This window comes from Nicotiana sylvestris, chromosome 12 (assembly GCF_000393655.2).
Source record: "Nicotiana sylvestris chromosome 12, ASM39365v2, whole genome shotgun sequence".
Classification (NCBI taxonomy): domain Eukaryota; kingdom Viridiplantae; phylum Streptophyta; class Magnoliopsida; order Solanales; family Solanaceae; genus Nicotiana; species Nicotiana sylvestris.
Genome location: NC_091068.1, coordinates 101,617,619 through 101,632,820, shown reverse-complemented (window position 1 = coordinate 101,632,820; position 15,202 = coordinate 101,617,619). Strand labels below are relative to the sequence as shown.

The 15,202-nt window shown below is 36.8% G+C and overlaps 2 protein-coding genes across 2 annotated transcripts; one reads left to right on the top strand and one right to left on the bottom strand.

Annotated features, from left to right (window-relative positions):
- Positions 1-5,319: 5,319 nt before the first annotated feature.
- On the bottom strand, positions 5,320-7,360 carry LOC104210568 (uncharacterized). Its single transcript, XM_009759497.2, has 2 exons — positions 6,988-7,360; positions 5,320-6,289 (listed from the first exon to the last, which is right to left on the bottom strand). The coding sequence occupies exon 2, from the start codon at positions 6,192-6,194 to the stop codon at positions 5,778-5,780; it is 417 nt and encodes a 138-aa protein (XP_009757799.1). The 5' UTR covers positions 6,195-6,289; positions 6,988-7,360; the 3' UTR covers positions 5,320-5,777.
- Positions 7,361-13,694: 6,334 nt separating this feature from the next.
- LOC138883460 (uncharacterized) lies at positions 13,695-14,738 on the top strand. The gene is made up of 3 exons (XM_070164149.1): positions 13,695-13,799; positions 14,003-14,173; positions 14,244-14,738. Exons 1-3 carry the CDS (start codon positions 13,695-13,697, stop codon positions 14,736-14,738), a joined length of 771 nt encoding a protein of 256 aa, XP_070020250.1.
- The last annotated feature ends 464 nt before the right edge of the window (positions 14,739-15,202 follow it).

Sequence of the window (15,202 nt, the reverse complement as noted above, 5' to 3'; positions counted from 1 at the left end):
TTCCGCCAAGAAAGGAATCTTCACCAACATCCCGATGAGACAAAGATATGCCACTTAATAGCAGGGGTCTATTTATATAGGTAAAATTAGTTTATATTAAATAATCGAATGGTAGAGTGATACGTGGAACCGAAGATAGGTAGAAAGCAAATCAAGTAACAACCAGTACCAGGAACAATAGCTGCAATTGGCATCGGATAGCCCCCGAAGGGAGCATGGTCAACGTGAGCAGATCGAATGTTTACCATCGGATAGCATTCAATGAAGAACATTTCCTGCATTAAATGGGCAGCCATGGCAGAGAATATTTGCATTCATGGCCAGCCGTTACATCTTCATCAATGGCTCCTTTATAGTCATTTAAGAGGGCTTGATCCTAGGATTTTGTTTCCCTTAGTATAATTATAAATTGTAGTCTCAACAGTCATTGTAAGACACAAAATTCTTGGCAAAACTTATGCTATATTCTATTCTCAAGCTAAATAAGATAACTTTATTTGTTCTTTTATATTGTTCTTATCTCTGTCCTCGGAGCCATTACTCTCAGAGCCAAACTTGTCATTTTCTTCTATTTTAACTGCTAAGTCTTATTTTTAATCTCGTTTATTTATCATTTTCAGATCAAATCAGTTCGTTTGTCTATAAACTATGTAATAAATTCAACTGTACCTTTTTACTGGTAAACAACTATTCCTATATAATTTGTACTATAAATCTTATTTAAATATGAATTAAATACTAGCAAATATCAAATACTAAATAATTTTGATTTCATGTTACAACTTTGAATAAGTTTTCTAGTATACCATAACCAAACATCATTTTTTCGTTTCCTTGAATTAAAGAACTCGATTGCTAATAAAATCTCAAACCTTCCCGTATATGAAGGAAACTGAGTTGGGGATTTTATTTCAGTCATTCTCATAAAATACTAAAAAATAAAACTTTTTATTTATTTAAAGATTAGATGTGTTGGTGAGTTTTAATGGTAGAAAAAGAAGCAAGAGAAGTTTGGAAGAACAATTTTAAAGAAGATTTACATCATGGTCTTTGGTGGATTTTATGAAATTACTGAGGAAGAGACCCCCGGGGGAGGGGGGAGGATTTCTTGGTAAACATCTGGCACCTTTTTTCATTTGATAAAAGTGTAAAATAAGGAAAATATTATTATTCACGTGGCACTAAAATATGGATTTAGACAAAATATTGCCGCTTTATTTTTTTATTTTTTATTAAGCACGAGCATGTCATGTAACAAAAGAGGTGCGTAATATATATACTATGAAGAAATTGAGTGTGAAATAAATAATTTTGATAAAAAAAATATGTCACAGATTTGATTCATAGTTTGAAAACTGCCTAGTTGGATTAGAAGTAAATATAAGTACATAGTAGTAAACACTAAACAAAGAATAGCTTTTTGGAAACTAAATTATCCTGAATTATAGTCGCCAGCGAAAAAGCAATTAGCCAGATATTCTAGAACCAGGGCCGGCTCCATAGTTATGAGGGGTAAGGCTTGTGCCTTAGGCCCCATTTTTAAAAAATAATAAGTTCATAAGTATTTAAAAAATAATATTTAGTATTTTTAATAAAAAAATAGAGTTTTTAATATAAAAGGAAAGAAAACTTTTTAGATATATAAATGAGGTAATAATTTGACTTACTTAAAAATGGGTAAATGAATAATTTTCGCAAAGTTTCAATTTTTTATTTTTTACTCCTTCATTAAAATTTTTGCTCTCTCTTCCTTAGTTTGTCTAAGTCAATCTTTCTTTTCTCTTCATATTTCAGAAAATCCTACATATTTTCTATCTTTCTCTTTGATATTCTTACTCACTTTCTTTCTCCAAGATTTCATTACTCATCTTCTTTCTCTAAGATTTCATTAGTTCAAGTGTTAAACAATATTTTTAAGTTTTCAATAGTTCTATACTTCTATTGCTATGTAAGATCTTATCTAAGATCAACAATATCTCAAGAAAGATTAAATGAGTTGGTTATATTGTCAATTGAACATAAACTATTAGAGAAAATCGATTATAAAAAAAATTATTAACAACTTTGTATCTCAAAAAGTTAGAAGAATAGACTTCAAATAAAAACATATCTTATAACTTTCTTTTAAAAATTTAGGCCTCATATTGAACTATAGCCTTAGGCCCCGTATGTGCTTGAGCCGCCCCTGTCTAGAACGTCTAACTTCACGTTAATTTTGTTATAGTAAAAACTAAAAATCAATTTCAATCGGAAATATAATGCAGTATCCTATATGGTGACCTGAGCTACAAATTTTAGTTTAGGGACACGTTCATTTCAAACAGCTTGGGTGGAACCAACAAATTATTCCCTAGTTATATTGTGTTACTTTTTCGTGACTTAATTTAGGTGTCATACTTTCTTTAGTAGAATATTAAAAAAAAATCACTCTTCTGCATTTAAAAATGATTAAATTTTTTTCTTCTTATTTTACCCTTATTTAGTGTATTTATAGTCACAAAATTTTATGTCTTATTCTAAATCACTAGCTTTTAGAAGTTTTCATTTATTTCTTAAACTTTATCTCTAATAAGATCTTATCATTTAAGACAGAAGGAGTACTAAATTTCAAGATTCTAAATTATCTAGTAAAATTATTTTTCTTTCTTTTATAACAGAAATGTCATGAAACTATGCATATAATACTCAGAAGGTCACTCTACCAAATTTTTCAAAATTTTACGGTCAAATATTTGTTTTACCCTCTAAATTTCGTCATTTGTCTTTTTTGTTAAATATTGTGATATATTCTTTTTCTTTTTAATCTATACTATAGAATTACCTATAGTATGATTAAATTTTATTATAAAGTAAAAAAGTGCAAAACTTTTTTAAGCATATATAATATTAGAATAATAAAATAATTGAGCATAATTTTTAAGCATATGTAATATATATTATAAACGATATCTCTATTTTAAATTGTGTATATTAAATGCATGGAATATCAGTTTTAAAAGCTTTTATTCTCTTTTATTTTAAATTTTGTAATTTTCTTTTTGAGTTCTTGTCATTACTATCGAAATCACTTATGCAAATAAATTATTCTAATTAATTTTTTTATTTTACTATTCCAACATTATATATGCTTGAAAAATATTTTGCACTTTTTTACTTTATGAATAAATTTATGTTTTCGATAGATGGTCCATAATATAGATTAAAAAGAGGAAAAAATATTAAAAATATAAAAGAAAGAAGATAATGATTGATAATTTAAAGGGTAAAATAAGTATTTGACCATTAAAATTGTGAGTAATTTGGTTGAGTGACCTTCTGAATGCTATAGGTATAGTTAAGTGAATTTTCTATTACAAATGAAAGAAAAATGACTTTACTAGGTAATTTCGCGTGATAATATGAGTGATGAACTCGTTTTTGTGACAACTGCAAGTACTAGTACATAGAAACCTTGAAGAGTTATTACACTCCGGATAAACAATAACAAAAAGTCAGGAGCTCAGGACAGACTTATTTCAAACGACGTCATACAATCAATCAAATATTCGTCGAATGTAACTAGTGATTGCCTAGATGGATGTGTAATATGAATAAACCAACCCTTCATGTATGTGGCCGGGTGTTGGCCAGTCAAGATTGCTTATGTTCCGAAGATGAAGGTAGCGGAGAGGAGGATGTTGAGATGGATGTGCGGGCACACCAGGTTAGATAGGATCAGAAATGAAGTTATTCGCGACAAGGTGGGTGTGTCCCCTATTGAGGACAAGATGCGGGAAGCGCGGCTTAGGTGTTTGGTCATGTGAGGATGAAGAGCACAAACGCCCCGGTGAGAAGGTGTGAGAGGTTGACATTGGAGGGCCTACAAAGAGGTAGAGGTAAGCCAAAAAAGAGGTGCGGAAGGGTGATTAGGCAAGACATGACGCAGCTTCAACTGACCGAGGACATGTTCCTTGATAGAAAAGTATAGAGGTCGAGAATTAGGGTACTAGAGTAGGTAGTCTAGAGTGTTCATAACAATAGTATTGGCATGCAGTCTCGCTTTCTGTTGGTAGTAGGTTTTTATGACTAACCATTATTTCCTTCATTGTTGATCACCTTACTATCTTGTTGTTTTTATTCTGCTTTTATATGCCTTTTTGGTACTGTCCCTTCTTGTCTATATTTTCATTAATGTGGTGTTTATGTTTTCCTGAGCCGAAAATCTATTGTAAACAACATCTCTATCCTTAAGGGTAAGGTATGCGTACACACTACCCTCCCCAGATCCTACGATGTGGGATAATATCTATCTCTGGGTATGTTGTTGTTGTTAGTATGGGCTCTGGAGTCTGGACCTAAGCCATAGTAAAAGTGAACGGAGGGAGTGCGTCCTAATGAATAATGACACTGGAGTTAGAAAATTTTAAGTTTTGGTGACACATTAGTTCATGAAACATACCAACTACTATTTCAACAGCTAATTGGTGCTATATAGTACTTCATGTCTTTTTGAAATATTATACTACTACTACTTTTTTACTAAAAAACAAACCTTGATAAAGATAATAGCAAAAATCATAAACCATTCGCAGACAGGCTCACCCAGTTCAGATGATTAAACATCACACTCTCTCAAAATGATAATGTTTCAGTTAAGATGTGCCCGCTGCATATAATGATAAATATGTAGTGAGAGTTGATACCCATTATATTATCATCCTATCTGTTGCTGATGCAAAACATTGAAACCATTTCTTCCCAAAAAGATAAAAAGGTGTACAAGGAGACAACATAAAGAGTCCCAACTATTTAAATCTTCTTCAACATGCATGTAAGCTGCCCCCTATCTTCAAATTTACAGCATGAAGCATTCCCGCTATATTCCAACGCCACAATGACAGAATTAACATCTTAGTCATCTCCGATGAAGAGTTGAGAAACAAGGACAAGTGCTAAATAGTAAGATATAAATTTGCATCACATCAAAGGAGCTATATTTCAAGAGAGTAAGATGAACAAGGAATCAGTTGTCCCAAGAATAGCGATTCTGAGTGTACATATACTGAGAAGAACCTTAAAATCCACAAGTTCCAGCACTATCACATGAGGTATAAGCCAAGCCTACATCCTTAATCATCATGTTTTGGAAGTAGAAGCCATATCTACATATCACATAACTTTTTCACTAGCTGTTACACCATCATGTTCAGTAGGCAAAAACCAGACAAGTGCATGGATTTTGTTAGCTGTAAATGGAAAAATGTTTCCAGTTTTAAACGAATAATAAAAAGCATCATGGGAATAAATCGATCAGTCAAAACAAAGCAAAGGAGAGTATCATACTGACTCTAAAATCCAACGAACATATTCCCTCCATTCAGCACAGCAACAATGGGTCTTCAGCTAGCTTCATTCGCCACCTCAGTCAGTCCCTGGGAGCTGTTTCTTTTTGGCATTTGCAGTAACTAGTCATGTGTCTAAAGTACTAGCACTTCAATTAATACATCCAAAGAAAGAGATTTGAAATCAAAGAAGCATATCAAATATATAAAATCAAAGGTGACAAAGATTAGAGTGCATGGGCAAAATATCGTTTAGTTTTCCATGACATATGGAACTTGCTAGCAGCAGCAGCACATTGAAGAATATTAGAATTTGCCGCAAAAATCCACACAAAAATTCAGTTCTTCAGAAAATTTTAGCTAAATTTCAAAAACCTAGAAAAGATAACAAGAGGCAAAATAGAAAAGCACATGTAAATCAGCATAGAATTAGTCCTCAATAGCAAAAAGAACCGTTCATCTGCACTCTACACCAACTTCAGCAGCTCGCCTAGGCTTGTTTTTCCTTCTACTCCCATTTTGTCTAAATCCAACCGACTTTATTAAGTCATTGGAGTTAGTTTTAGTCACAACACCATTTTCCACTTTCACTGGATCTGCTTCCTTGACTTGTGAAGTTCTCTTCCTCTTTTTTCCAATACTCACTGCAGTTTGGTTCTTGACATCTTTATTTAAGACAGAACCTTTGGTATTCTCACCGTCATCTTCATCTTCTTCTAATTTCCCCTCATTTTCTTCTAATTTCCCCTCACCGTCATCCTTTAGTGGTTTCAGTGGTCTTCCCCTTCTCCGCACTGGTATCTTCTCTTCTTCACCACTTCCAATATCGTCACGAACAGATTGCTTCTTTGCCTTTCCTCTTCCTCTGCCCATTGTTCAAAGCTGGAAATTCTGCACCTGAAGACTTCTTCTACAAATCTAAAGCTCAGAGGCCTTAAAATAGCATGTAGCACTCCAAAAAAAAAATCCTATGAAATACACGAAAAGAGCGGATTAGACAGAACCACACAATCTTAAAGGACCAATATATGAGAAGGATTATACTTCAACTCATGAAAACAGTTCTGAGAAAGAGAATCCCACTGGATATCATACATCAATATGAACAGTAAAGAGAAAAACTTTATCTTTGATGAAAGTGTATCCTCAAAACTCCAAATTGAAATCGGAAAAAAAAAAAGGCAGCACGATGCACAAAGCATGCTGCATTCACGCAAGTTTCGGGGAAGGGCCGCACCTCCACAGTGTGATGTAAAACTTAAATAACTGAAGTTTTTCCACAAACAAGCAAAACTTAAATAAAGAGAATGATTCAAATGAAACATGAATCCTTCATAAATTATTCAAACACTAGAGCTTAAACAAACTAAATCAAGTGGGGTAAAAAGATTCTTGACCAAATATGCACCCCCCCCCCAAGAAAAAACGAACTCAAATATCTAACATTCATTAGGCAATTAAAAAAGAAAAAAACACAACATACCATATCATTAAGAAGCAAATCAAGAACATCAACAACACAAGAGAGAGAAAAAAAACACATGGCAGCTTTACATTAAAACTCAAACTATATCATAAAGATTGAATCTTTAGACTAACCCATAAAGAATCTATCATTAAGCTATTGTTTCTGATGTTTTTGGAATTAAAACAGATTGAAACATACCTAAAGAAGCGGATTTTTCAAGAATCAGCCACTATTTGCATCTTTAACCAAAAACCATTTTTGAAAATCTCATAAAACCAATTAAAAAAACAAAGGAACAACAATATTCAGATGGGTTAATATTGTGAAGTGTTAAAGGTTGAAAAGTGATGGAAGTAGAGAAGCTAAATATTATTTGCCAGTAGAAAAAACTGGTCAGAAAGAAAATATAGAAAAGAACAGATCACAATGAAGAGTTTAATATGCGAATGGAGTTTTGAGGAGATGAATTTATGCCATTAAAGGTTGAGAGCTGTGGGAATAAGCTAAGGCAAAGAGGCAAAGCCAAAGAAGACTACAAATGAAAGAAGTGAAGAGAAGAAAAATGGGACAGTAATAGTAATAGAAATTGTTGAAAAGATAATTTTATTTAGGATTTTTATGCTCAACGTTTAAGGTTTGTGTTTATTATATTTCAGCATACCAAATTATTATTTATATACCATAATTAATTTAGAGGTATAATTAATTGGTAGTTTCTTACTCCTTAATTAAAGGTGTTCATATATCTCACGTTTCTCTCTCCCCTTAATTACTAAGATCTGACCGGCCCGTTTTCCCCCTCTCATTTCTTTTTCTTCTCCGTTTCTATTTCTCGTTTCTTTCTTATTCTACTTTGTTTTGTTTTTTAATCCATTTTTATAAACATAAAAAAAGTATACTAAATAAGTTGTTGGCTAGGTGATGAATCTCATTTTACCTATTAATTCATGTAATGATTGCTAAAATTGTAGTAGCTAAATGAAGCTATTTTGCCAGCATAAGTTGACGCAAGCTGTGTTGATTTGATAGCTGTACATAGCACACTTGTGGGTGATTCTTCAATTACCGGAAAAAATATCGAAGAGTACATGGTCAGCACTACCGTCGCTGCTCCTTTTTACCATCGCTATTGGAGATTTCAGAAGGTGTGTTGCTTGTGGTAGACTTGTAGGTAGTCGTCCGATTGACAGAAAAGTTGCCGGAGTCGGAAAAGTTCAATGTACCAATCCAATAAACGGTGACGATTTTTGTAGATGAAGAGCAAATTTTATTGTCAATATTTTTTTTCACATAAGATTGTAGTTTAATTGTAGTATAAATATAGTAATTTTGTAGAAATTGTAGATAAATTGTTGAAAAATTAGAAAAATTGTAGATAAATTGTAGACTATTTTTTGCAGAAGATTTTGTAGAAGCTTTAGTCGTTTTGGATTTGTAAAAACAGAAAACAATGCATCTATAATCAGAATACAAATAATCTACAATTTATCTACAAGATATCTACAAACTGGATACATTGAATTTTAATATCCCAATTCTCATTTCAATTGTAGCATAATTGACATTTTCGACATAATTGTAGAAGATTTGTAGAAGTTTTAGTCTTCCCAATCTACAATTTATCTACAATTCTACAATTTATCTACAATTTCTGGAAATATGTCTTCTTCTTCTTCTTCGAGTTTCAATCTGAAATTCAGTCAAAACCAAGTCTAATCTTCACCAAAACCCCTCAAAATTGAGATATAAACTCCTAAACATATTCCGAATTATTTACAACAACACCCAATCCAAACAAATAATGATTTTTGAAAACCCAAATTTGAATTCAAAGCTTTCAAGCTTTTTAATGGCTATCAATGGTGGAAAATATATGGAAGAACAGATTTTTTCAACTTTGAGTTGTTGAAACTCGAAAATTTGAATTGTTCGTTCTTTTTTTTTCGAGAATTTGAATTGTAGTTCTGGAGAAAAATACGCAGATGAGAAATCTCCTTTTCCTTTTTAAAAATTAAATTTAATGTAGAATCAATTAACACCAAGATTATCTCCTTAATTTTAGCGCGTTTTTAGGGAATATTCTGCCCTTTTAATGCCTAATAGTCGAATGGTATATAAATTGTAGTTAAAGTATGGACTGGGCGGGTAATTAATAAACTATGCACATTTAGGGTAATAAGGTTTCATATATGGTATAGTTAGGAAAAAATTCCTTTTATTTATCTCAATGGGCAGTTTGGGAAATTAGGAGATAATAGGAAAAAGAAAATAAAATAAATTTCAACCAAGTAAGATTAAATTATTCTTTCTCTTTTATTTTATATAGCACTCTTTATTTTTTGACTTATTTTAAAAAAAAACACCTTTCTACTTTTAAAAAAAAATTAAATTTAAATTTACGCACCATATTTTCATGATAAAAATATCTTGGCATATTTGAGATACAATTTTAAAAAGTCTTTTGTAAATTGTTTCACTGTCAAACACCCTAATATAAAAAGAAACTGAAGGAGTAATAAACTTGATAAGGAAGGGGTGGGGTTGTTGTAATATGTGAATTATTAAGGGGACATCTTCATGAACATCTCATGGGTCGCCTTTACTACGTAAACCAAGTTAATGTTGAGCGAATAATTAGTAGAGTATTTAATAGATGGTAAACATGATTTATTTTTAAAGATGAAACCGTTCATAATTGTTTACCGTGAAAATGGTAATAATAACTAAATTTGATTTTGTGGTTCTAAAAATACGTGATCTATTTTTATGCTAGTTGTTAGACAATGGATATTAAATAAAAGATTAAAGAGCAAGATTATAGCTTAGAGACGATGTGATAATCGAACCGAACGGCTGGAGGTCGGGGCCTCGGGCTACCATATATGAGGCCTCGAGGTCGAGTCTGGAGGCCGGCTTAGGGCAATCGAGGGAGAACTAACAGTTATGAGAGCTAAAATGATAGCTCTTTATGATCAATGATAAGCAATAAATGATGAACAATAAATAGAACACAATGAATATAAGCAATAAATGGAAGTAATTAGATCAAAAAAATATGTTAGAGAGTAGAGAGAATGTTCTTGTGTATTTAATATTGAGTATCAAATCCCTACAAAATGACAAGGATTCCCTTTTTATATGAGAGAGAATCCCAACATAGTACAAATGCATTTATTACAAAGATATGGGGCTGATACAGCCAGTTAATGTCATGATGCGGGGTTTGACTAGTCTGACAGGTTTCGTCAACTCTAGCTACGCGCTTTGGGAACTTCCCACTTTTTTACCATAACCGCCGATCTATACTGCCCCGAGGTTGGGCGTCGATAGCCCCTCGGGGGTGAATCTCGACCATAGCCTCGAGCCTTCGAAAACGTGCCTACGAGGCATCGTAATGACGAAAAATTGGACCCTCCGATTTTACCGTATACATCCCCGCGTTTCTTAGAGTGGAACGACAAAAAATGACTTTGATATCCATCTCTTCGAACTTCCCGCGATGATGTCATACTTATGACGTAAGCCTTTGTGATAACCGTAGCGCCCCGTCGGTTCATCTTTCTAGAATCATTCAATGCACTGCCGATTCTTATTCTTCAAAGCGATAATGTCGCCGCCGGTCCAGCTCTCAAAAACGCATTGATTGCACATACCGATACGTCTTTCAAAGACATTGATGGCGTCGTCGGTTACGCTGTCACCCTTTCAATAAATGGGAGCCACCTGGAACCAATTCTTTATTCAAATGTTCTTCAACAGCCTTTCACCATTTTCTTCTCTTCATCCTCATCCATTGTTATTTCCCATGTTTGAGGCCCGTGGCCTTAAGGTTACATGGCGGCATTATCATCAGTTACGCCATGCCCTTTTTCTAGGGTTTTTCCTTACCGAGCGAGATTGCACTGATTTGTTGTTGTTGTTGTTGACCCGAGGTGATGAGAGAGAAATCTCAAATTATCGTCGCATTAGAGGATATGCGGACTATGAACTTCCACTCATCTCTCCTAACTACCCGGTGCAGCGCCGCACTCATTTTACTTTTCGTGGAGTGAGGTGGTACTATCTGCTAACTGTTGCATCCCGCACCGGTGCAAAGTCTCAAGAAGTGGCTTCACAATAGTAGTGATGGCGAAATCCATACTAGCCAGATTTTTCACCCAGCCACTTCTTTATCCCTCTCCACTCCTTCATCTTTTTCTTCTTCTTCTTTTTCATCCTTTTCTGCATCACTTTCCTTTTCTCCATCTTCTCCCTTGATGATGCTATTTTGGAAGATCGAGACGAGGCCCCCAAGGAGATGGTGCTCGAAGATACTGGCGCCGAGGATGCACCCCCAAGGATAGATTAGACTCTTGGCTTTTATTATATATGTATCTTTTCTTTGCTTCTTTGTTTCTGTGTAAGGATCCATCGTGGGCTTTTGTAATCATATGTAAGGACTCCCCGTTGGCTTTTGTAATCATGGTTTATTAATTCAAGGAGATTTCTTCGATTTTTCTTTGATTTATGTTGAATCCCCTCTTTATTTGTGTTTGTGAATAATCTGAATGCATGACTCTACCGACTGGCGCGAATATTAAGCCCGAGTGTAAGTAATTCTTATGGCTCTTGATTGATTAACATAATTCCCCATAGAACCCTTCGTCGTTCCTTGAACCGAGCCTGGATTGGATTGATAAACTCGGGTCGTCGGGACCCCGACTTCGAGTTGAATGAGAGTAGGGCTTCGAGACTTATCCTTTTAGACACCACGATAGTCCTCGAGGGGGGATTTGCTTGGTTTCCTGAGAATAATGATAGCCTTTAGGCCTTCGAGAGCAGTCCCCGAATGGGGGTTCGCTCAAGCTCGGGTGACCTGGAAACTTGTTTTGAACTCAGTGTAGATAGTCTTCAGGTGTTGCAGATAGATTCCGGATGAGGGCTTACCTGGGTTTAGATAGTACCTGGGTTAAAGTAATCGAGAGGACGGTTTTAACTTGACCCGAGGATTCATGTAGCTCGAGGGCCGGAGGGTCAGATAAATGGCCCGTACTTACAATAGCAGAAATCTTCGAGATGGGGTACCACCTCGAGATCAAGCCCACATGAGTAGGTTTTTAGAGCTTATTTTCTTCTTAACAAAAGACCTTGAGATCGGATACCATCTTGAGGCTTAGGATGATGTCAATGGCTCCTTGGAGCATATCTTCTTGGTGGAGGTCCTCGAGATCGGGTACCATCTCGGGACTTGTAATGATGCCAATGGCTTCTTGGAGACCATATCTTCTTTTTGGAGAAAGTCTTCGAGATCGGGTACCATCTCGAGGCCTGCAATGATATTGATGGCTCCTTAGAGCCTTTCTTCATTTTTGACAAGGGTCCTCGAGATCGGGTACCATCTCGAGGCCTGTAATGATATTGATAGCTCCTTAGAGCCTTTCTTCTTTTTGGAGGAGGCCTTCGAGATCGGGTACCATCTCGAGGATTGGTTGATGCGAGGGTCTCTGACCCCAAAACATTGTATAGCGGCATCAAGTGTATGATATGGTTACAAAATGACTGAGGCGATCCAGCCGACACATCTCCCAAAGCGATAAAAGCTTTAGCCAGTATTTTTAATCAGCCTTTTGAGGCAGGCGGATAGTCGCCGCTTTTTCCATATATATAGGGTTGTCTTCGCCCTTTTGAATATTCCGCTATTATGAGTAGTTATCCTATTTTATAGAGTTCTCCTTTCCTGCGTTAGGTCCTCCATCATTTCAATTTTGATGCCCTTTCTCAAATTCCCAGTCTAATTCTCTAGTTTTACCATAGTCATGGCTGCTACGTCAGAGTCCGCTCGGCAGGGAGAAGGGAGTTCCGCCTCTGGGCATTTTGTTTCGAGGGGGGATCTTCTGTTAGAAAAGACTCCAACGTTTGAGGTCATTGGGAATATGCCTCGAAGTTTATTTCTTTAATAAGAGAGGAGCACCTTGAGTCGGCAAGGAAGGACTGTGGATGGGGAGAAAAGGTAGTATTGCAGGTACCTTCCTCGGAAGAGAGCATCATGGACCATGCTGAGGGGTTTATGAACATGTACACATACCCTTTTATGCTGGACCCCCCTTGATAGGGTTGTGCTTGACTTCTGTCGAAAGTACCCGGTTACCTTGGTGCAGATTCACTCGTCATTTTGGCGAATAGTATTGATGATGAGGTTCTTTGCGGAAGAAGCAGGTCTTGAATTCACTCTTAGTCATCTCATCATGTTGTACCGACTTTTTCACCATCGAGGTCTGCTAACCCTACGATGCCGATCCACCACGTCTTTCATTGTTGGTGATGAAGAAGACAGAGATCGGGGGTGAATGAACCGATTCGTCCGAGTACGGACTGTCGATATTATCCCTGTGGAGTTTCTGCCATTTCCTAAGGAATGGAATTTTACACGTAATTGGTACACTTGTGCCTTTGTAGTTTTTTAATTATGGTGAAGGCGGGCTCCGTAAATGCGCCTTCCTTTCTGCAGCAATTTCATAGATGTCGTGCGAGGTCCCCGACTTGTCGGATTGGGCTCGGAAGTTGGCGAACCACTCGACTTATAATTAGCGTAAGTGACGAGCTTTGTCTAAAGACAGGTGGGAGGAAAAACATCACGGTATGTGCTATGTGATTTGCTCCCCCTCTTTTTCTTGGAAGGGCACTTTTTCTTTCTATGTACTAACTTCGTCATCGTAGGCATTGGGGAATCCTTTAAAGCGAGGTCGTGCCCTCTAGGAGAGGGAGAAAGACCGCCGACTTCAAGACCGAGGGATGAAAATAATAACAATAAGCAAAAAAGGTCTTTGCAGGACGACAGTGATTATAGCAAGACGAGTCCGGCCCGTAGGCTCAGAGAGGGCATGCCAGCAGAACCTGCAACACCTGAGATCTCTAACTTTAGAAAAATGGTCCCTCCTCTGCCGCCATATTCCTTTTCCATCGAAGGTACTTTGAGTAACGAAGGATCTCTGCCGCCGACTTCTTCTCCCATTGAAGGTACTTCGATGGGCGTTTGAAGCTAGGGGCCACATGTGTCGGATAATCGTATACCAACCGGGAGTGGTTCTGTTGGGGTTGATGAATTCGGGCTAGAAAATATGCATTTGACTTTCGAGGGAGCTCAGCGGCTCTACTCCGTGGTGAGTTTTAACTGATCGCACTGGTTTTATAGTTTTTGCAATTTTTGCTCTCTTATCACATTTCTCTTCCACAGGCTTTTAACAAGCTCAAATCTGAGTTGCTTCGCCACGAGGCCAGGCTGCGAAAAGTCATAGATAGGGAGAAATCCCTCAGGCTTTTTTGCGATAAGAGGAAAGATGAGTTGGCATACTTGCGGTATGAGGCGAGTCGCAGTTTGAACTACGAAAGCTACCTCGAGGAGCAGGTAACTTCTGTTTCAAGGTAGTGCGTGTTCCTTCTTCTATATTCCGAGGCTAATATTTTGTTTACTTCAGTTGCAGAAAAAGACAGAAGACTTGGAATGCCTTAGAAACGAAGTTGGTCAAGCCAAGCGCGAGCGTGATGAGCTAAGGTCTCGGGTGGACACCCAGATATCGGCTAAGAAGGATGCTTTGGCCAAGACTTCCGCCCTCGAAGTGCAACATTGCAACGCTCACGAGAACAGCTTGGTCCGAACTGACATGATTCCAAGACTCGAGTCTGAGCTCCTGAAGATGAAGGCCAAAGTTATGGATGCCCGGTCTAAAGCCGAAATAATCCGAGCTAAGGCCGATAAGAAGGTGGTTGCCCATTTGAAGGAGGCTGTCGATGCTCATGCTGAGCTAAGGGGGGCTCTCGACCAAGGGAGTAGGAATAAAGAGTACCCGAGGTGCAAATCTTGGAGGGAAACCCTCGAGGAAATTCATGCCAGGGGCTTCGATCTCTCGGAAGAGATAAAGCAAGCAAAGGTGAAAGAATATGATGTTAAGTTCCTTCTGTCTGATGCCTAATATGGCGAGGAAGGAGTTGACGGTCCATAGTCCCCGAGGGAGACGTAGATTAGATTAGGCCTTTCTTTTCTTGTTTTGCGTAGAGTGCTTTCAAAGAACTTTGTAAATAAAGCTTGTATTCCCTCACATATATGTATAAAGGAAACCTCGCGGTTTTATTTTTCATACATTTCCCTTTGCCTTGATTTTAGCCAGATGAACTGGTCTTCGAGTTAAAAGGAATCCTCAAATTCATGGTATGGCCTTGGGGCTTATTGGGCTGGTTCGTAGGCTCTTACGCGCTTGGTCGGTACGATCTTTTATTGTGAGCCAGCGTTTGAGCTCTTATGCTGTTGCTCTTAGGCATATTTAGCTAACTGTTTTGGATTCAATCTCCGAATCGAGTTTCAACTCGAGCTCATTCGACCGTCAAGTTTTTGAATTTAAAGTTGGCCCTTAGGCTCTTACGCGTTGTGTCGGTACGA